This window comes from Pongo abelii, chromosome 6 (assembly GCF_028885655.2).
Source record: "Pongo abelii isolate AG06213 chromosome 6, NHGRI_mPonAbe1-v2.0_pri, whole genome shotgun sequence".
In the NCBI taxonomy this organism is placed as follows: Eukaryota; Metazoa; Chordata; class Mammalia; order Primates; family Hominidae; genus Pongo; species Pongo abelii.
In genome coordinates, this window is record NC_071991.2 from 118,613,311 (window position 1) to 118,634,951 (window position 21,641).

Here is a 21,641-nt window from a genome sequence, read left to right on the forward strand (position 1 = left end):
GGTACATAGTGTACACTCAATAAACAGTTGTTGTATAAGGAAGTGAATGGGATAGGAAGAAAATTTCAGTGAGCTTTTATTGCTCTAGGCTGATTGATATAGGAGATAAGCAGCTAATGTTATCAAATCCTTTTTTTTTTGAGTCGGAGTCTCACTGTGTACCATAGGCTGGAGTGCAGTGGCACTATCTCAGCTCCCTGCAACCTCCACATCCTGGGTTCAAGCAATTCTCCTGTCTTAGCCTCCCGAGTAGCTGGGATTACAGGCATGCACCACCACACCCAACTAATTTTGTATTTTTAGCAGGGACAGGGTTTCACCATGTTGGCCATGCTGGTCTTGAACTCCTGACCTCCGGTGATCCGCCCACCTTGGCCTCCAAAAGTGCTGGGATTACAGGTGTGAGCCACTGCACCTGGCCCCAAATCCTTTATTTAAGTAATTTTGGCTTTGGGTACCCACTGAGCTGATACGTCCACCATGGGAATGTATTAACACTTCAAAAGATCTCTAAGGACAGATAATGCTTCTTAGAAATATTTCTTGTGTCTAATTAGGTGAGGCAGGCTTTTCCAATACCACAGCTAAACACATTGCACTTGCCTTCAGATAACTCTTGGAGACCTTCCATCCTACAAAATACTGATTAACTAACCTTCCAAATCTGCCAGTAACTGGAACACTTCCTGCTTCCGAACTATCTTCGGCTCCAGGGAGTACCCTGCTAGATTCTTTAATCTCTCTTACTGATCATCTAAACGTATTTTCTTTTACACTTGTGTATGGTTTATTTGCACAGTTGTGGGAAGAGAGCTTGTCTTTATAAATTCCCACAGGACTAGGCACACAGCAGGTATTTAATAAGTACGTTTTAAAAAATATGTCTTCCATGTGTAGCCCTGTCCTGCAGGGACGCATCGGGTAGGTGGCAAAGGGGTGCCCAATCCTAGGGAACTTTCAACTGAGGTTGGGGGAGAAGGGCGGGGACCCTCCCACCATGAGAATCGTAAGGTAGGACTGGAGAAAAAGGTCAGAGCACATCTATCATGTACTCTAGAACTCTCCAGAAACCTCTCACTATCTTCGTCCCCATCTTCTGCAGGGGACTTACAGCGTTCTCAGGGACTGCAGGAAATAAGACAAACAGGGAAAAGGAAATCACAGAGCACGATTGAAATATGGCAGACGAGATGCTAGACTGGAATCTTCTCTTTTGCTCAAAATAAATGCATACATAAATGACAGTGATTGTAAGCCTGACAGCACTTCACCCACTCTCTAAAGTCTCCTGACAGTGGGACCTCAAGCAGGGGACTGGAAGGTTAATTTGTTTGGTACCAACTCTGACTCAAAAAGATTATTCTCCTGTGAGGTGAAGGAGAAGAAAAAAAGGTCAGTGACATCTTCCAGCCACTACACCCAGAGGGTAACCCAGATGTTGGTGTGATGGGTGGGACTCATCAAACCCACGCTTTCCCCCAAGGTTCCTAAGACAGAGCGTCCTGTCAGTCTTCGGGTTGAATCAACCCCACAACCACCCATTCTAAGGAGACTGTGACAGCAGGAAAGGTCATGACACACCCAGGTCTGGACACGCTGTCCCTGAGGCCAGGGCCCGGAGCGCCCCCCGCGGAGCCGCTCTCCACCAATAAGAGCCTGAGGTCCCGAGATGATGAGATGCGGGGCCGCTGCTCAGCCAATCAGGCTCCAGGCGCGGCCAGGGGGAGGAGATGGGAGGAGAGGCCAGGGGCGATGGAGACGCGGATACATCAACAGAAGTTTCTCACCTAGGAATGCGAGGGGCGCTCCCGCATCTCCTGCACATCTCCACCCCTGTGCAGGAGGAGATCCCCAAGCTGCTCTCTCCACCTCTCCTACAGCTCCCTGCAAACGAGGGAGAAGCTGCTGAGAGTCCCTATCACTGCTGGCCTTTTAATGTTGTATGCAAGGACGAAGAGGGCGAGGGATAACTTGGTGCTGGACAACTGACCTGCGGACCGAAAGGCCTCTGGGGAGGGGGTGCAAAAGAGGAGCGGCTGGGCTGGGGGACTCCATGCGGGGGCCATGGACAGGGCGGCGCTCCTGGGACTGGCCCGCTTGTGCGCGCTGTGGGCAGCCCTGCTCGTGCTGTTCCCCTACGGAGCCCAAGGAAACTGGATGTGAGTATGGAGGTGGCAGGGACGCATCGGGTAGGTGGCAAAAGGGGTGCCCAATCCTAGGCAACTTTCAACTGAAGCTGGGGGAGAAGGGCGGGGACCCTCGGACGAGTGACCTAATTTTTCGGAAAACATCTGGAAATGGGGAGCGGCTTACGCTACGGGCGGCCGTGTCTTACAGGTGGTTGGGCATTGCCTCCTTCGGGGTTCCAGAGAAGCTGGGCTGCGCCAATTTGCCGCTGAACAGCCGCCAGAAGGAGCTGTGCAAGAGGAAACCGTACCTGCTGCCGAGCATCCGGGAGGGCGCCCGGCTGGGCATTCAGGAGTGCAGGAACCAGTTCAGACACGAGAGATGGAACTGCATGATCACCGCCGCCGCCACCACCGCCCCGATGGGCGCCAGCCCCCTCTTTGGCTACGAGCTGAGCAGCGGTGAGTCCTGGGACCTTAGGGGTTGGTGGGGGACGGAAAGCGACAACTCCTCCACCGGTTCCTGCAAATAAAGTAAATAGTGCTGCGTGGTCCTCCAGCTCTCTAAGTTCCAAAAGAGGCCCTTTAGTGCAGGGGGATTGAGAGCTACAGAAGCCAGACCTGGGGAGCAGGTGCGAGCCTGGAGGGAGGTGACTCCCCAGGTCCAGAGCGGAGCGCTGGGGGCTGGAGCTCTTCCTCTTTCCTGCGGTGCCCCGCCAGAGTTGGAAAAAAACTCTAATTCTCCTACCCCGCCGACCCCCTCGGACCCCGTAGCGCCCCCCTACGTGGGTGACCAGCTGGAGAAACATGATGTCGGCAGCGGGGAATGCGGCTGCCGCATCTGCTTTGATTTAACCAACTCCGCTGCGCACCAAGCCCTGGACAAGTGGCTAATTGCAGCGAAGCCCCACCTTTATTGGCTCCTAGGAGCACCGAGTTGACAGAATAATGGTGATTTTTAAAGCGACTGTCCGCGACCACCCAACGTGCGGCTAACCACTTGTGCGCTCCTCGTTTCTTTGGCTTTTCTGTCTCTTCCCTCCTCGGCGCACTCCCGCGGCGCGGGAAGCTGCAGGAAAACAAAGTTCCACTTCCACGTGCGTAGTGACTTGGTAAGGATAAAGGTACAGGGAGCCAGGATTGTTCCTGGAATATCAACAGATCCAAAGAATGTTAGGACTGGGGCGCTGAAAGATGCGCTGTCGTTTTTCATGTTCATTTCCGTTCCCCCTTCGCCTTTGACCCTTCTCCACGCAGTCCCTGCGCGCACCCCAGCCGAGCCGCGCACCTCCCCCGCGGCGTTTTGGCCGGCACGCCCTTCCGAAGGAGCCCTGGTCCCCGTAGAGAGAGTGAGACCAAAAAAAAAAAAAAGAGAGAGACGGAAAGAAAAAGAAAATAGATGTGTTTTTCACAGTTGCTGAAATGCATCAGCTGTTGAAAAGGTTTATTGGACAGAGGGCATGAAACTGTTTCTACTCCAAACTAAACATCTGGAAAGAAAAAAAAAAGTCGCCTGCTGATTCCCTTCTAGTCCACGTTATTAATGTTTTAATGGACTTTAATTTTCAAAGATTTCAGCTCAAACTCTACTGCAGGTGTGCTAAATGCATAATTTTCAATATTCAATATTTTTAGTAGAATTATGTTTTTGCTAGTGACATTTTAATTATCTTACCTTTCATTGCCTTTAAGACTGTAAGAAGACTAGCTAATACTATATAAAAATTTTAACTGTTTCATGTTAATGTGAGACTAATCTTTAATGTGAAAATATACGGTACCGTTTACTAATTGCTTTGGTCTTTCCTTAATTTTAATTTTCATTCTGACACGTATTATTTATGCAAACAAAAATCACACCAAAATGTTCAGCTTGTGTTCTGTGAGAGCACATTTTAAATTTAAAAAGAAAAGTTAGCTAGTTTTCTTTGGGTGTTGTATTACCGTTTACAGTATCTATGAAAAGAATTTTTAATTCAGCATGTATTACTGAGCTATGACTGTCAACTGTGCACTGAACTGGGTGCAAACATACGTTTCAAATTTAAAAAATAAAGAGATGATTTTAAGGTAAAGGGACAATGTATGACCATACAGTATATGACAATCTCTTCAAGTGGAATACTGAAAATTACTGTTGCTTTTTAAGAGACTAGAACAAGAGCAAATCTTCCTTTCTAAATATGTACTCGTTAACGCATCCATTGTAAGCAACTGAAAAATTACTTGTCCAGTAAGATGATGAGTAGGAGGCTTTCTTCTGAACAGAAGCAGAAGTTGCCTGGGTCTCTAATTTAGCAATTTATATTTTTTTCTAGGCACCAAAGAGACAGCATTTATTTATGCTGTGATGGCTGCAGGCCTGGTGCATTCTGTGACCAGGTCATGCAGTGCAGGCAACATGACAGAGTGTTCCTGTGACACCACCTTGCAGAACGGCGGCTCAGCAAGTGAAGGCTGGCACTGGGGGGGCTGCTCTGATGATGTCCAGTATGGCATGTGGTTCAGCAGAAAGTTCCTAGATTTCCCCATTGGAAACACCACGGGCAAAGAAAACAAAGTACTATTAGCAATGAACCTACATAACAATGAAGCTGGAAGGCAGGTATGTATTTAAAAATGGAATAATCAAAATCCAGTGCCATTAGGCAAATAACTAGGATTACACATCTGGATGAAGCTGTCCAAATGACTTAAAAATCAAACACTGGCAGCCCTCAAGTGGGATCCTGAAAATTAATATTGTTTTTAAAAGACTACAGCAATAGAAAATTATCCTTTCTAAACATATATGCATTAAAGCATCCATGGTAAGCAATTGAAAAATTCCTTCTCTGGTAAGAGGATGAATAGGAGGCTTTGATTAGAATAAATATACGTGTGTGTGTGTGTGTTTGTGTGTGTGTGTATATATATATATACACATTTGCACATATATTACAAATGTGTATTATACAAATATATATATACTCTTTCATGAATATATACTAACCACAATTTTGGTTCTCTAACTGATATGAGTTAAACCGTGTTACAGGATGTGTTTGTGGTTGTATACTGTGTATATCTAAAACTTTAATATAATATAATAGATGCACAATGCCTGTAGGGTTCATTGGTTCTACCCCCTTAGTCGTGGAGCCAGAATAGGGTCTACAGTATATGCCTTTCTAATAGGACCGAGTCAAATTTCATTTCCCCCAGTTTGAATTTTTATTATATTTTTTTAAATCTACTTTTTAGTGGGCAATGGCTCCTAAACATGTTGTCAGTTTTGTACTTACCTTTTTCTAGCAAACATTCTTAGGGAATACGTACCCTTAACTAATATTTTTTATAAAGGAAAGTTTTTTTAGGGAAATAGTTATTTTATTATAAAGCAATGTAGGTTAATTTTTAAAATTCATAAATACTCCTAAGCATAAAGAAGCTATAGGTGTATTAAATCTATAGATATTTTAAAATATCAGTATCTTAAAGATACAGAGGAGGTGCATTTGAAGAATTGCTACGTAATTAACGTCTTTTATGAATTCTACATTTTTATGCTGTTTTCTTAAAATGCATCATTCTTGTAGCTAAATTTGACTTATACATATTCACGTTAGTGAATATTGACACAATAAAGTTTGAGTTCTACAACATAGTTGACTTAGTTGGCAATTCATAGTGACTTTTCTAAGAAAGTCTAAATTTTTTATATGAATATATATTTTCTATGTTGTAATAAACTTTTTCAGGACAGGAATATTAGCACATATCATATATTCTTGTAAATATTCAATAACTTATAAAGGTCCCAAAGTAATCATTGCAATCTGCCACATTCTTTTGAAATAAATAAAAAGTTGCATTATCTCTCAGGAATCTTAAAAGTATATGTTGCATTTGTTTTCCATTTTTGGAAAGTGAATAAATGGAACCCATTTAGAATAGTTACAAGTTACCCCCAGTTTTCTTTACTTAGTCCATTTAAAATACAAAGACATAAAAGTCAGTAAATATATCACTGTAACACTTCAAATTCAAATTTTAAGTTTAATTCAATTTAAATATTTAATTCAAAATAGCAAAATAGAAAGTAGGAATGTCAGTAAATAGCTATGTAAGCTTTTTGTATTTTTGTTTATAAAATTGTAAAAGTTATTTTATTTCACTAGAATAACTCTTGCCCAACCCCCTAGTTATGCACATGTCTCTTAAGGTTTTACATTTAAAAAAATAAATGAGTGAGATGTTGCTTCAATTTAAATATTATCCAATAAGGGAATTTTTATTATTTCTAGCATATTAATTTTAAAAAGTTAAATGTAATTAGCATATGTTCTTAAAACTCTGGAGTTAAACCTAGAGATAAGATTATTCAAATTAATATATTTTTAAAACAAGAAAACAAATAAATGAGTGTTTGTTATCAACAGACCTTAAATCTTCTTTGGCCATTCTTTAAGTAAATTTGGTAGAGATTTTTAATAAACTAGAAATTCAGAACACAAAAACTCATGTTATGATTGATTCTCTTAAATAAAATCATCTTGGGACTTACAAAAAACCCTAAAGCATTCTAAAATATATTTTTATTAGTAACATTCGGCAGCTATTTGGTTTTATTTTATATTGTGTGTTTTTCGAATTAGGTAGTAATGTTCCTCTCTGTAACTGTCAATGCTAATCTTAAACTGTTATTTATATCCTGATTTTATTAAAAACATACTTCCTATTCACCATTAATTTAAATCCATTTTTGTTGGCAAAAAATAATTTTCTAACATTACCTAGGTTCTTGCTATTATTCTAACTAGCTTGAAAACAATTCAATTTATGCATATATGTACATTTTGTGTAAATCTCTGAGTTTTCTCTCCTGAATCATTTTTTCCACATTGTTCATTTTTGGTTCATATTGTTTCACATTTAGATGAAATCTTAAAATATTAGAAAACATTTTCCTGGTTATTTGGTAGGTACTATGCTGGTGTTTTTGTTGTTGTTTTTATTTTCTCTTGAGGTATTATAATTCAACATAGTTTTGTATTTTTCTTTCTGTTGCTGGCAAAAAACAAAAACAAAAACAAAACCAACAACACCATAAAAGAGGTTTCCTGGTTATTATCTAACATGGACGAGCAATCAACTCAATTTTTTCAACATTGGCAATTAGGATTTGAATCTAATAGGCATATTCTTCTGAGTAAAATCCAGGTCTGTATTCAATTGAGTTGATTTTCTTAGCCTCAAAATCACAAACTCAAAATGTAGGAAAGCGTTCAGAGAAATGTGGGTACTGGCGCTTAGTAGTACTGTGAGCAGGATAGACGATTTTCTAACCGCTAACCTTAAATACTCTGATTCCCACTTGGTTTCTGACACCATTCCTAAAGTTATGACTCCAAGAATAATGTTGCCGAATGGTGATTGGCTAACAGAATGATGTGATGTCTTCCAGGGGCAGAACTTCTGGGAATAATGTGACTTGGAATATTTATGGGTATTTCTTTTGGTGTGCTTAAAATATTTCCATTCTTCCCATGTCCACCTCATAAACTTTTAAGTTTCCCTACCCCATAATTTGTTTTATGGTGAGTAACTCAACAAAGTGGGAAGGGCTCAATCCCAAATTTTCATTGACCTATTCCAAGAATATTTATAAGTAGTTGAACAACACATAGTGTTTTGCTTTTCAGTAGGTTCGAATATATTTTTGGACAGAAAGGGACAAAATGGGTCAGAGGAACAGGAATCCTACATACACCCATCCAACCTCATGTCGCAGTTTTTATAAAAACTTAGATCATCTGATAGTTGAGAAAATGAAATATTAGTCACAAAACGTTCCACAACAATTTTCTGGCCATTTTTGTAAAATTCGGACAAAGTAATTTACTGAAAAACAATCACCAACTGCCACATTACCTCTGAGTCAAAATTGTGGAACCAATCAGTTCTTAAACCACTTCTCAAGCGGTTTCTATGTTTACATTAAGTATTAATGATGCATCTTTCCTATTTCACTTCATTAGAAATTTATCAAACCAAAATTTACACAAGGAATCCAGTAGATTAAATGCTACCCTCCTGATTGCTCTGACATAGTTTAAAAATATTCCACCAAAATGTGCACATCTGTTTGCAATAGTTAACAAAACATTCCTCTGTTAATATCGTTATAAACCTTAACAACTCAACTAGAGTAGAGAAAGGAATTTTCTCATAACCACACAGCACTCATTCCTTTGCTATTCTCTTATGTTCCTGTTAGCAGAAAATTATGGTGATATTGCTGTAATTCAGAATGGCTATTTAACATTAATTAAGAATCCTGGAGGAAAATCTCCAGAATACACTTTTTGGGGGAGTGTTCATGCAATTTCCTTAAATATACTTGCATTTTCCACTTTTATTTTTCCCTATTCTACTAAAATTATCCTGCTGCATATAAATACCTTATATTATTTATCACCAGCTTTCCTTATGTAAGACAAACGACTTAATCAGACTTTATTTTTCTGTAAAATTGAAATCATAAGTACCTGCTTATTAACTAGCTATTATGTGCAAGAAATATCTTCCTCTAAAACTAAATCAGGTAAAATACTTATTAAAATGTGCTCTGAGAAGCAGAATTCTAATTCTGTAGAATTAAACTTTGTGTGTGTGTGTGTGTGTGTGTTTATCTGTCCTTGAATTTTGCATTTCATCAGTCCTGAGTGGTGATTACATTGCTTTATTCTAATTCCAGATTGTCCAAGTTCTTTCCTTGGAGTATTATGGGGGTATAATCTTTTGAATTCCAGGTCAGCTTATTGATATTTTTTTCCTTGAAGTTCATTTATCTTTCTGTCCTAGAATACAGTATATATATGTATATATATATACACACATACATATATGTGCATATATATACCCATAGGTATTCTAAGAATATGTATATACCTCTATAGATGTTCGAGGATACAAAAAATAATATATATCATATATAATAAAGATATTATTTCTTTTATTATGTTTATTGTTAGGGACACTTATAATTCAAAGATAATAGAATAAAACTCTTTAAATTGTCATCACTGAAAAATTATAAATTCCATGTATGTATTCAAAAGGGCTAATTTTCTAGGAGGGAAATCTTTCTGTAATTTCAATACAAATTCAGCAGGTGATGTAATTGAATTTGAAAATCAGTCTCTCTTTTTATCCTTCATCGTGTTGTAGTGCATAACTTTCGTAGAGTAACACTATTGTGGACGGGGCTAAAACTGAGGAATTGAAAGAGAGAGCCCAGCCGGCTCAGAACAATACCATTAACCTCTTAGCAGTGACATGTGTTTAAGAAGGTGGTTTTTATTACTCCCTCTTGATTCAGTTTACCAACAGAGGATGAGATAAAAGTGTTCAAGTGAGCTGGACCAATTACTCAATAAGTATTTGATGAGCGTCTACTTTGTCCCTCATGCTGTGCAAATTGGCAACATCTTACATGATGTCTGAAGTGGCTAATAAAAGAAAAAGTCGGCTCCTCAGTCATGATCCAGGGGAGAAACAGCTTTAAATCACTAAGTGATGATTGTAAAGAAGGCTGATCAGCTTAAACACGGAAACATACATTGTTATGTTTTTAGTGTTCTTTGGACAGTTATGTTTTGTTATTACCCAGCACTGATTGAGCTTTTTCTCATAAGCTTTGGGAGCTTAAAATTTGAACAAAGTAGGCAGATCACATTTATTTGCCTGGAAATGTTTTAAAGAATTGAGGGTTTTGTGAATATGAAATGCCATAAATTTAAAGAAATAAGCGTCTGTGACATACTTTATAAATTGTTGTCATATAATCGCAGGACACCTTTTGCCCTGGGTTAAGAAGAAATAGATACATCTATTAGTTTCTTAGTTTTGTGAATTCAAAAAAAGCATATGTGCCATATGCACTACTAAGAAATATCAAGCATTGCATAAATCAATACCATATGCTCTTATTTAAGGTTGCAAATGTTATTATTTATGTGTAATATTGTCTCATTAGATAGTTCAGACATTTTTAAAATTTGTTTGAAAACATAACATTCTGCAAACGTGTCAATGTCAGGTTTGGTACAAAATAGCAAAGTGTAGACCCCTGTCATTTTATTGTTTTGATAAGAATTGTAAGTGGAATTTAAACTGTGAGGTTTTTCCTTTCTTTGGTGAGATTACACACATAATTTCCAAGTTATTGAATGGATGGATCCATCTTTCATTTTACCCAGCATGTTGACAGAACGTCAACTCCACAGCTAGCCCTGACGATTTATTAATCTGTTCTGCCATCGTCTGGGGATTGAAGGAAGCTATGCTGGCTAGCCTGGTATGTAAGAGATTAGAGCCCTAAACTTTTGAAATCTCTATATTGTTTTTGCACCCTTAGCCTTACTGGAAATGTTTATCTCAACTCTAACTGTACCTTCTTTTTCAGAGAAACGGGCTTTTATTTAGACCTTAGTGTGTGTCAGGCAGTGGACTATTACAAATATATGTAGTTTCATCTAACTTCTGTTTAAACTGAACTTAGCACTTAGAATTGAAAAAATTATGTAAACATTATCCCCTTTGTATTTTCCATGCTAGGATAGTGCTACTGATTCATCAAGGATAGGGCGTGTGTTTTGAATTAATTTTCCAGAAAAGGAGAATTTGCTGGGGGGAGCCACCATACTGTAGCCCCTTCTCCTTTTGACCAGCTAAACCAGATTTGTCATAGTTTCTCATGTGGCCTGGAACCAGGGGATAGCATAGTTCACCACCTCCAACCCTCCCTTTGTATGTGACTGACTTTTATAGTGATCAAACTTGAGAATTGTCAGTTGAATCAATAGGTCTCATCCCTGGATGCTCATTAAAATAATCTCAGCGGCTTTGTGAAAGTACCATGGCCTGGACACCCCACCCCACTGCCCGACCAGTGAAATCAGAATCTCAGAGGTTTGAGCATTGGTTATTTGTAAAGTTCGTGATGTTTCTATGCACCATGAGAGCTGAGGGTAACTTCTCTCTCAGTGCTTCTCAAATTTTAATGACAATCTTGTTAAAATGCAGCTTTTGGTTCTGTAGGTCTGGAGTGGGGCCTGAGAGTCTGCATATCTCACAAGTGATGCCGGTGTTGCTGGTCCCTGAGCTGTGTATTCTGAGTAACGAGGTGTTGAACGGTATCAGGAACATACAGGCATGCATGAGCATCCTACCACGTTCAAAATTAGACCAGGGATTAGAAATAGAAGTAATTTCCTTTTGTTATCGCAGATAATCTCCAATAATATTAGTCTGGTCCACTGCTTTAAGTACAGCTTGGAAAGGTTTGCTCTGAAGGGTCAAGAAACTTGGACAAAACATTTGGGACAAAAACCAAAGGACAAAACATTTGAAGCCTACACAATTTTAAAGATCATTTATGTTCAAAACCATCATTTTTATTCAAGAGGAAATAGACCCAGAAAGTTAAGTGATTAGATTAACTGTGCTTCTGTTGTTGAGTAAAACACTTTATGATTGATAGTTGAACACAATTACTGTTGGTTTCAGGCTGTCGCCAAGTTGATGTCAGTAGACTGCCGCTGCCACGGAGTTTCCGGCTCCTGTGCTGTGAAAACATGCTGGAAAACCATGTCTTCTTTTGAAAAGATTGGCCATTTGTTGAAGGATAAATATGAAAACAGTATCCAGATATCAGACAAAATAAAGAGGAAAATGCGCAGGAGAGAAAAAGATCAGAGGAAAATACCAATCCACAAGGATGATCTGCTCTATGTTAATAAGTCTCCCAACTACTGTGTAGAAGATAAGAAACTGGGAATCCCAGGGACACAAGGCAGAGAGTGCAACCGTACATCAGAGGGTGCAGATGGCTGCAACCTCCTCTGCTGTGGCCGAGGTTACAACACCCACGTGGTCAGGCACGTGGAGAGGTGTGAGTGTAAGTTCATCTGGTGCTGCTATGTCCGTTGCAGGAGGTGTGAAAGCATGACTGATGTCCACACTTGCAAGTAACCACTCCATCCAGCCTTGGGCAAGATGCCTCAGCAATATACAATGGCATTGCAACCAGAGAGGTGCCCCTCCCTGTGCAGCGCTAGTAAAGTTGACTCTTGTAGTAGAATCCCTAGAACCTTGGACCTCTCTGAGAGTTTCCCTTACCTGATCGACATATTTTCGTTTATCTGATCAACCCATCAATCATGTGGATTTCTTGGGATTCTAATGTTGAAAAGGTTTATATTCACCTTTTGGTGATTTGGGGAATATATATTGACATACAAGGAAGATAACCTGTTTCCTGAGCAAGAAATAACAGGAAAGATCCCTTATGCCAGGAGGCCTGTCATACTCAGGATAAGATCCTTGAATATGGAACTTAGTTACAGGACTCAATAATGGTGGGTGAACATTAGTCATTTTTAAAAGACACCTCTTATAGCAATAAGGAGACATTAACATGAATCTCATTTATTCTCTCAGTATTTTAATTGAAGAAATCATACTGTTTGTGCGTAGATAGAAGATGTTGAAAAGTTAACATAAGCATTGGGTGCTGACTTACCCTTTCATGCACTTCCAAAGAAAGGTAATCAAAAAGAATCTTCTTAAGTGATATAATGTCCTAAAAAATTGATCATTACAGATGTTTAGTGACAAAGAATCAATAATGTAAAAAGTATAATGAATGATTTAGATTTTAAGTGCCTTTTCACTGGGAGAATCTGGAAAAACCTCCATAAGGTATATAGCAATCTTTGATCTTTAGATTCATACTTTTATCACAGACAAGTTTCAACTGTTAAAAACCCACCTCTGAGACACTAGGGGGGAGGATCCTGAAACGTGGGAAAAAGAGAGGTAAAAAGTGGAGGTAAAACTATAATTTCATACATTGTAAAGAAAAGCACCCTTTAAATGTGTAAAGACAGTGTTTTGTAAAGAATTTTGTTTAAAAAGTTTCTATTTTGTAAATACAGTACTTAAGTTATATGATCTATATTAAAACATTTATTGACAAAGCCCAAGAGCTAAGGAAGTAAAATTATCTCATAAATAAGATTAGCTTCTTTTTTTTTCATACTATTAATGCTATTTTTTTGGACATCAAAGAGAATTTAACTTAGCAGTTAGTTATATGGATGTGTATTTCTTGCTAAAATGACAGTTTTATATGTTATAGATTAAAATATGTTGCAAAATATCAAAAATTGTGTTATTTCAGCAGTAGGATTAATTGAATTCTCTTTTCACATTAGTTATGCTTAATTCATAAGGTTATTATAATAAATTATATTAGTAAAAGTCTTAACTGGAAAAAAGAATCTAAATCAGAATAGTGATCAATTTGGGGATTTGATATCCTGGATATTTATTATATTTTATGTAATGCTGCATTTCTATTTGAATGTTAAGTGGTCTTTCTTGTTTTAATATTCATGCATGTATATTCATCATATTTTACAAGGTTCCTGGTAAAAATTACAGGGCTCTATTTAAGGATGTATTTTAATGTAAATGCTTATGTTTTTTATGAATTGTTAAATATTTCAGTATTATATAGAAAAAATAGATTTTTTTAAATTTAGAATGGACAAAGAGAATATTCATTTTTCTTATTAATAAGATAAAGAAATGTTTCCCTGCCCCACAGTCTTCATTCTATTTCTCTTTAATTTTATTCACTGAGGCAGAGAAACAATTTTTGAAAAAGAGCAAACCCATGGGAAATGTCTCAGGTCTAATATTAAAATCAAGACTAAGCATTTAACTGTGATCGTAAAGTTTGACAAAGTTATTATTTACTAAATGAGATTCACAGAAATGGCAAATATATGAATATAGTGCATATTTAAAAGTGGTTTTCCAGTCTTTAGCATCCCTTGAACAGAATAATCTGAAAATAGACACTCTCTCCTGCCTATTTTTTCAAAGTAAATCTATTTTGTCTTCTTTGAACATAATCACCCATTTTTAAAAAACAGAAAGACTGTAGTGTCTATTAACAACCAATTTCTTCTATTAATTAGAAAACCTTTCATAATTACCTTATCAACTGACTGTGAGAATCAGGCAGCCTCTAATTTACAAACACTTGATTACTGTTCAGCCATTCCTTTAAAACAGTGATGCTAACTCAGGCACCTCTCTCTGGGATGCCTAAGCAAAAACTCCTCCTAATTGCAAACCTGTGTCTTTGGGTTCTTCTTTTCTTCTCACCTTTGGTATCACCATGGAAGCCATCCTTAAGTTTCTCACCTTTTTTTTTTTTTTTAGACAGTCTCACTCTGTTGCCCAGGCTGGAGTGCAGTGGCCTGATCTCGGCTCACTGCAACATCTGCCTTCTGGGTTCAAACGATTCTCCCACTTCAGCCTCCCAAGTAGCTGGGATTACAGGAATATGCCACCATGACTAGCTAATTTTTGTATTTTTGGTAGAGACGGAGTTTCATCATGTTGGCCAGGCTGGTCTCAAACTCTTGACCTCAAGTGATCCACCCACCTTGGCCTCCCAAAGTGTTGGGATTACAGGCATGAGCTACCGCGCCTGGCCATCACCTATCTGTCTTATTGGCTGACAGCCTGCCCTTAGTCCATTTCCATCCCACTCCCAGTCATGGTAGAGGAAGCACCATGGTGCTCCTGGGAACACAATTCTGGGACCTAGAGGCTCCTATCTAGTCTAAACCACATTGCCTGCATTCATTAGGGCCCCTTATGTTGCAAGTAATGGAAAACTCAACCCAGACTGATTTAAACATTAAATATGTTGACTCAGTAACTAAAACCTCCAAACTTGTGACTGGTTCAAGGGAAGCTTGATCCATAAGCTCACACCATGTTCCCTGGGCTCAGGTCTCTCTATTTCTTTAGGCTGGCTACTGGCCAAGTCTTCTACTTCAGGGTCCATGCAGTGCTGTGTCCCAACCTCTTCCAAAGTCTCCCAACCCCGGCATCTCCGGGATCTCTACTTTTCTTAGTAACATGGCTGCCATGCTTCCAGACCTCACATTCTCCTACCTACCACTCATTCTAAGGAAAGAGGGGTCCCATCCTCAAGAAAGAGAGGTTCTCTCCTGGTTTGCTCACACAGATGGAAAGAAAAGCTTTTCTTTCTCAGAGGGTTCAGCAAAGGTCTTCTGAGTCTCAATGGTTCTAATTGGTTAAATGTGCCTCTCTCTGAAAAAATCACCATGACCATTGGGAGTTTTAGGTGAGCCATAGGTACATTGATCCATCTTAAGGCCATCATGACCCTGGAAGGGGAAGTGGGATTCCCCAGAACTAAAATTACACAGCGTGAGAATAGACAGGGGGGTGGTTTCCCTAAAGGAAAACCAGGGTGTTATGTTACCAGTAAGGAGTACCTGGGTGCTGGCCAGCAAAGACATTATATGCCTTAGTTCTAGTGAGTTGTTTAGGAGACAGCTTTTGGTATCACATGGAGCTCACAACAGACAAAGCAAGCCCTAAGCACTGTGGATTATGTATGTGGGTTCGAAGTGCTTTGATTTGTTTAAATACTTTGCATAATGTTAAAAGGCGAAGGGAGGTGCTCCAGTGGATTATTTTTCAATTTAGGAGTTCAACTTCTTTGTAAATTTGGAACTGCCTAATAAAGGCAATGGTAACAGGCAATGATTCATCCTGAAACGAAGTCAAGAAAAACATGTTAAATGATATTATCTGTAACATCTGGATTAGGAAGTTGAATAATTAAGGCATTTTCCTGATAATGGTACTTTACACAACATTAACAACACGTTAATTCTTTTTAATATAAACAACTGCATTATTTCTTTATTCACAATTTGGATGATAGTCATTTTGTATTTTAAGAGACTATGATAATTATATTAAAAATAACAATAAAATTTTAATTTTACACATTAGATGCTGTGACCATATGTTTTGGCAGCTTTAAAACCATGTGATATGCACAGTAAGTATTTTAAAACACACTTTAATTTTCTCCAGGACTGTTAGTACTAATATGATATTTGTTTGTACTTAGTTTAAAAGGTGGAAACAGAAAAGCTTCTCATCAAAATATTTATTCCTAGGCAATTTGGTGAGTTGCTCATCCTTTTTGCATCACCTCCCAAAGGTCATCGAAGATTGAGAAATTCAACTCACTATTTAGAGGCAGGTAGTGATCTGGAACACTGATTACCTTAGGTGATTTGAGGGAAGAAAAATTTGAATCCTATCTCCAGAAACCTCAAATACTCCTCAAGACAAGCCCTTCTTAAAGAAAGTTGGCTAAGATGTCTCCTTTTTAAAATTAATTTAAATTTTACTATAGACCAGATGTGATAAATCATGACATTTCTTGGGGACAAAATGATGATGACATGTGGCACACCATGACAAGGGACACAGTGATACACAAGGAAAGGACTAATTTACTTTGAAAGAATAAATAATATTAGCAAATACCTCCATAGCACTTAGTATATACCCGTATTAGTCTAAGTAAAAAATATATAGAGAGATACATATAAAAATTCAATCTTCACAACAACCTCGTAAAGTAGGTACATTATTGTGGTTTTCATTCTACAGCTGAGGAAACTGAGACACACAGTAAGTTCCCAGCCCAAGGTCACACAGAATGAACTGGCTTCAATGTCTGTGCCCTTAACTACCACATTGTTATTGTGCTTCTCACAGTATCAGAATTGTCAGACTGTGTTTACAAACATATGCCATTTAAAGAGTTTAGGGGATTTGTGAATGTAATGAAAGTTACAGGATGTTCTTCATGGTTTGGTTATATAAACTTGGTTGAAAAGCAGGGAGCGAAGTGATGGGAGAGCTGAGATCTTAGAATTTACTATGACATAAAATTAAAATACACTGTCTCTTGATTACTGAGCCCAAAGTGACTTACGCTGACTTCTATTTTAGATTGCAATGTGGCTTACAGTTGGATTGTGCAAGAATCTAACAACCATTCCAAAAGAAAATAACTAGGGGTAAAGATCAAACTAATTTAGTGTGACATAAAATAAATACTTACATCCTTTTTATTGTTGTGCTTACAGCCAAATGTTACATAAGGTGTTATTTTTAACAGATGGATTAAAATTTACTATTTGTAATGGTTTACACTCATATCCAAAGGAAAACCACTAGAGGTGGTTTGCACCAGATTAAAACCTTTTGAAACAAAATCATACCAGCAAAAGCAGCCTCTCCCATGTGGTTGTAAAGTAATAAAGGAGAATCAAGTCAACACAAACTAAAGTTTCATGTGTGACTTTATAATTTGCAGAGTAAGTAAAAGCATCTGATTCATGTGAATTGGAAAGGCAGAAAGGGTGGTGTCTGAGGGCTGCCTTTGTCCCTATCAGATGGCCATTCAGAACCATCAGGGTAGCTCTACTCCAGAGGCCAAGAAGCCTTTCCTTCTACATTTTAGTAACCACCTGACACCCATGATCACGGCCCACATTTACTTGACCCTGTTTAGCCAAGAACAAAGGGCAGATCCTTGTTGCCCCTAGTTACTCTTTGGTGAGAGAAATATCACCAAATACACCAGTATATTTAAATACACCTCAGATTCTCTTGAAACCAACGAAAGGTGTAGATACACAAAATGGAAATCAATAACTACCTATGTATTGCCAGTACATAATCCTTACTTTCTCTTAGTCCTATCCACTGTCATTGTTTTATCTCAAATTCCCTGGCAAACAAGGCTCTATGCAAGGCAAGAAATAACACAGGGCACAACAGCAAAATGGGAAACCTGAAGAAGTGAATGGGATAAATCCTCTCTAACATGTCCATCCCCTACTTAATGGGTACAGGAACTTTGCAAACTGAAAGATAAATTTCAATTCTCAGTGTGAGAAATTATTTCCTTCACTGGCTTAAAGTCGTTTTGCTTTCCCCAAATGCCCAATTCATCATTTTTTGAGAAACTATACTTTAAAATACAGGAATGATTTCAAAATTTCACTTGCCACAATTCCTGTAACTGTGCCCATATCCAACACACCCAGTGCTTTAAAACCACAGGGAACCTAAGCCAGACTATTTCCATAATATAATTTTAACACCCTTTTGTAAGGTCTTAACAGTTCCACAAGAATTAGCTGTCAATATCATTCTTGGTCAAAAGTTTCAGATTTCCATAGAGGTCTAGGAATTAGCTCACTTACCTTAAATCTTAAGTCCTTTCCCTAAGGGAGAACAGGAAGCCATTTGGGGTAAGCTGCACTCCCCAGGTAAGAAGGAGATAGGACTTAAGGCCCAGTTCTTGCTCATTCCTTAGACCTAAGGAAATCCTCACCAATTGACTCTCCCACTTCTACCCACTGAAAACCACAACTCTCAGGGAATACTGCCTTCTCCACTAACCCAAAATATTTCTAACTATAGCCCAACCATCATTTGCTTTTAAATCTCTCCTCTTCTCAGAGCTTGGACTCACAATGCATACTCCTTGGGATTCCTTTCTGTTCTTGCCAAATAGAGCACATAATACTTCTGTAATCAGCCTTCCAAAACACAGGGCATACACAAGCTAAGTAGTTTTTGGAGTTGAAATTTAAAATAATTTAAGAGATTTCCATGTTAATACCAACACCTATAAATAATAAAAACAAATGCAAAATTCATGTGAAGCTTTACAATCAGAGAACTTCACAGGCTCACACTGGGCTTTTCACTAAAAGACAAGATTCCCAAGGGTGGGCATTAGTCTCCTCTGCTTTGAGGGATATACTTATGGAAAACAGAGCAATTCTTTTCAACAGGTAGATGTCCAAATCAGCCATCTTATTCCACTGGTGATACAGGAGGCTACAATTTGGTGGGGAAGTCACTGGCGTCACTGTTGAGTTTGTTCTGTGTCAGAGAGGGCCAGCTGAGCCCCAGCATCTTCCCCACCATGATCAGTATGCCACCCTGCCCCGCAGCAGGAATTGGGGTGGTGAGGTTATTAGGAGCAGGGATCAAGGTCTGCACTCTCCAGTGAGGCTCATCAACCAGCTGCTGCCACAGGAAGAGGTCAGCAAGGGCTCCCAGCCTCTTTGGCTTAAGTCACATACTTTCCCCTAAAGGCCAGACCAGCAATCAAGTAGAACCACTTAAAATGCTAGCTACCTGAAGATACACCAAAATACATGGAGATAAATTAACCATTTAAAATGCTAGCTACTTGGAGATACATAAAAGCCTGAATTCTACCTATGAAGGGGAGTTGGTGTCAATGTGTAAAAAGTGAAAAGGTAGACAGAATATGAAAGTTAGAGGTTTGGAGGTCAAGGAGAACCTCAGGTGAAGAAATGAATGAATCCTCTCCCATGATCTTACTGCTCAAGTCATCTAATGGCTCCCTTCTGGCTGGGCATGATGGGATTGGAAAGCTAGAGAGGCTGACTTGTTGCATCTTCTCTTGGGCTAAAATGCCTGTAAGACATGTGGTTGATAACAGCAATACTAGCAGTTGCACTGAATGAGTACTTTGTGCCAGGCACTTTGATAGGCACCACAAACATGCTGGTATTATCCCTGTTTTACAGGTGGACATTGACTTCCTCAAAGTCCTCAAGTAGTTCACAGTGGAACAGAGATGAATTTTCAGGCAAGTCTGCACTCTTAAGCACTATGCCACACTGTCTCCCTGCTACAGAATTCTCTCCTCTTTAAAGGTTTTTCAGCCCCTTTTCTCTTTGGCTATCAAGTGAAGGAAATATGGGCTGACTATATGGAACATTACGAGCTTGCAGGTTATAAGTCAATTTTTCCTGACCAAAGGGAGTATCTTTTATCAATTTAGCCTCAGCTTGTTCTTTCAATATTAAATGCACCCCAGTGATTGGCATAACTGATGCAGAGCTGAACAGTGAAGTTAGTGATAGCAACAAGTTGTACCTGCAAACTAGGTACTGAGAAGATTGTCTTCCCCATGCCAACTTTGCTTATAAATTGCCATGGGACAAGCCCAAGAGAAACATCTCTTCTGTCTTTAACCTGAGAACTTCCCAGTCCCTTTTCCTTTCTGACCGCTCATAGAAGAGACATCTATTTGAAGTGTGTCCCCAGTATAGCTTCCCTCAAGGTGTTTGCCCCCTCACTGGCCTGGAGGAAGGTTCTGATGGCAGCAGAGCCTCTTAGATTCCCTGGAGGGCTTTTCCCATGCTGCCTGAAACATCCTTTGATGCTCTCTTCATGCTGTCTAGCAACAAATGAATGACACTCCCTTGCGAAGCCTGCTTACTTTTCACTCCATCTAGCCTTTGATTTGACTGGAAACTAAAAAAAAAAAAAAAAAATTACAATAAGGAGCAAGCAGAGAAAAAAGGCTTAAATTGAGGGAGTTTGGATGGAAATAGAAATTAACTAGTTACAGCATGTGATAATCAAAAATCAAGTATGTGGTAGAAAAATCATTCTGAAAAGAGACAGAAAGAATCCTTTTGAGGAATGCAAAGGTGGAATCTGTTACTTTATTCTATAGCTCTAAATTTACATGGATTTATTGCTGTACAAGAGGTTGAAATAATTGAAGAGGTTTAAGTGACAAATCTTCTCCCTAATCAACACAAGTAATTTATCTCTCTCATATTGCTTTGAAAAAGTATTCTAAATGAATTTCCACTTTTAATTGCTCTACTAACTGAACACAGCACATTTTGCATTCAATTAAGGGAGAGTGTGTTGACCAAACTGAATGAAATTATTACTTTTTTGTTCAAGTTATTTAAAATTTATGTAAATTTTTAAAGTATAAAGTGCAATATAGGCTAAATGAACTCAGCTTTGATCTGTCATAAAATTATAAAATAGCTGATTCACTTAAAAACAAGTCTAATATAGAAAGAACAATGATAAATTTCCCACTAATCCAATTAAATTCAGGAATATAAAGACTCTGGTTAAATTTTCCTTTAATTTCCCAAATACCACTTATTTTCCTGCTTTCTCTTGTTCAATTTTAACATTCATATTACAATACACTTATTCTGGGACAGCATCGGATTACAAATAAAAAATATGCATCGATAAGCCCATAAGCACCATTTCAAATACTATGTCAATGTTAATTTGATTTTAAAAAAGAAAATTCTTAACATTAAATGAGCACTGTTTCATGTCTAAAACCGATTTTAAAGAGTTATCTGAAAATGTAGTATAAAGTTATTGCTTTCAAAGTTAAGTTGGCACAATCTATACAAGATTGAACTGAGACAAAAGGAAACCACACCAGTTACATAACCAATCTTTGTCTTCTTTTAACATTTTATATATCTGGAAAAGCTATCCTTTTATAGTCTTAATAAAAGGGCTTCTTCTGCCATCTAGATACTTAGCTTCTTACATGTTAAGATACATCAACGATATTACTATTTTTAACCACAGCAACAATTTTTTTTCCAAGTTAGGCAGTATAATAAATGCTTGAAAAACCTTGTGTGAGTTTTTGTGAAGTTCTGTAGGTATATTACTTTGCCAGATTAAAAAAAAAAAAAAAATCACAAAGCAAAACCAAGAGTA

At 38.3% G+C, this 21,641-nt stretch overlaps 1 protein-coding gene and 1 long non-coding RNA gene across 2 annotated transcripts; one reads left to right on the forward strand and one right to left on the reverse strand.

The window, feature by feature from the left end:
• Window positions 1-839: 839 nt before the first annotated feature.
• LOC134761788 (uncharacterized) lies at window positions 840-1,864 on the reverse strand. Its single transcript, XR_010140922.1, has 2 exons — window positions 1,788-1,864; window positions 840-1,125 (listed from the first exon to the last, which is right to left on the reverse strand). It is a non-coding gene; the product is annotated as an uncharacterized LOC134761788 (long non-coding RNA).
• On the forward strand, window positions 1,710-13,775 carry WNT16 (Wnt family member 16). The gene is made up of 4 exons (XM_002818373.5): window positions 1,710-2,159; window positions 2,338-2,588; window positions 4,445-4,731; window positions 11,679-13,775. Exons 1-4 carry the CDS (start codon window positions 2,065-2,067, stop codon window positions 12,141-12,143), a joined length of 1,098 nt encoding a protein of 365 aa, XP_002818419.1. The 5' UTR covers window positions 1,710-2,064; the 3' UTR covers window positions 12,144-13,775.
• Window positions 13,776-21,641: the final 7,866 nt, after the last annotated feature.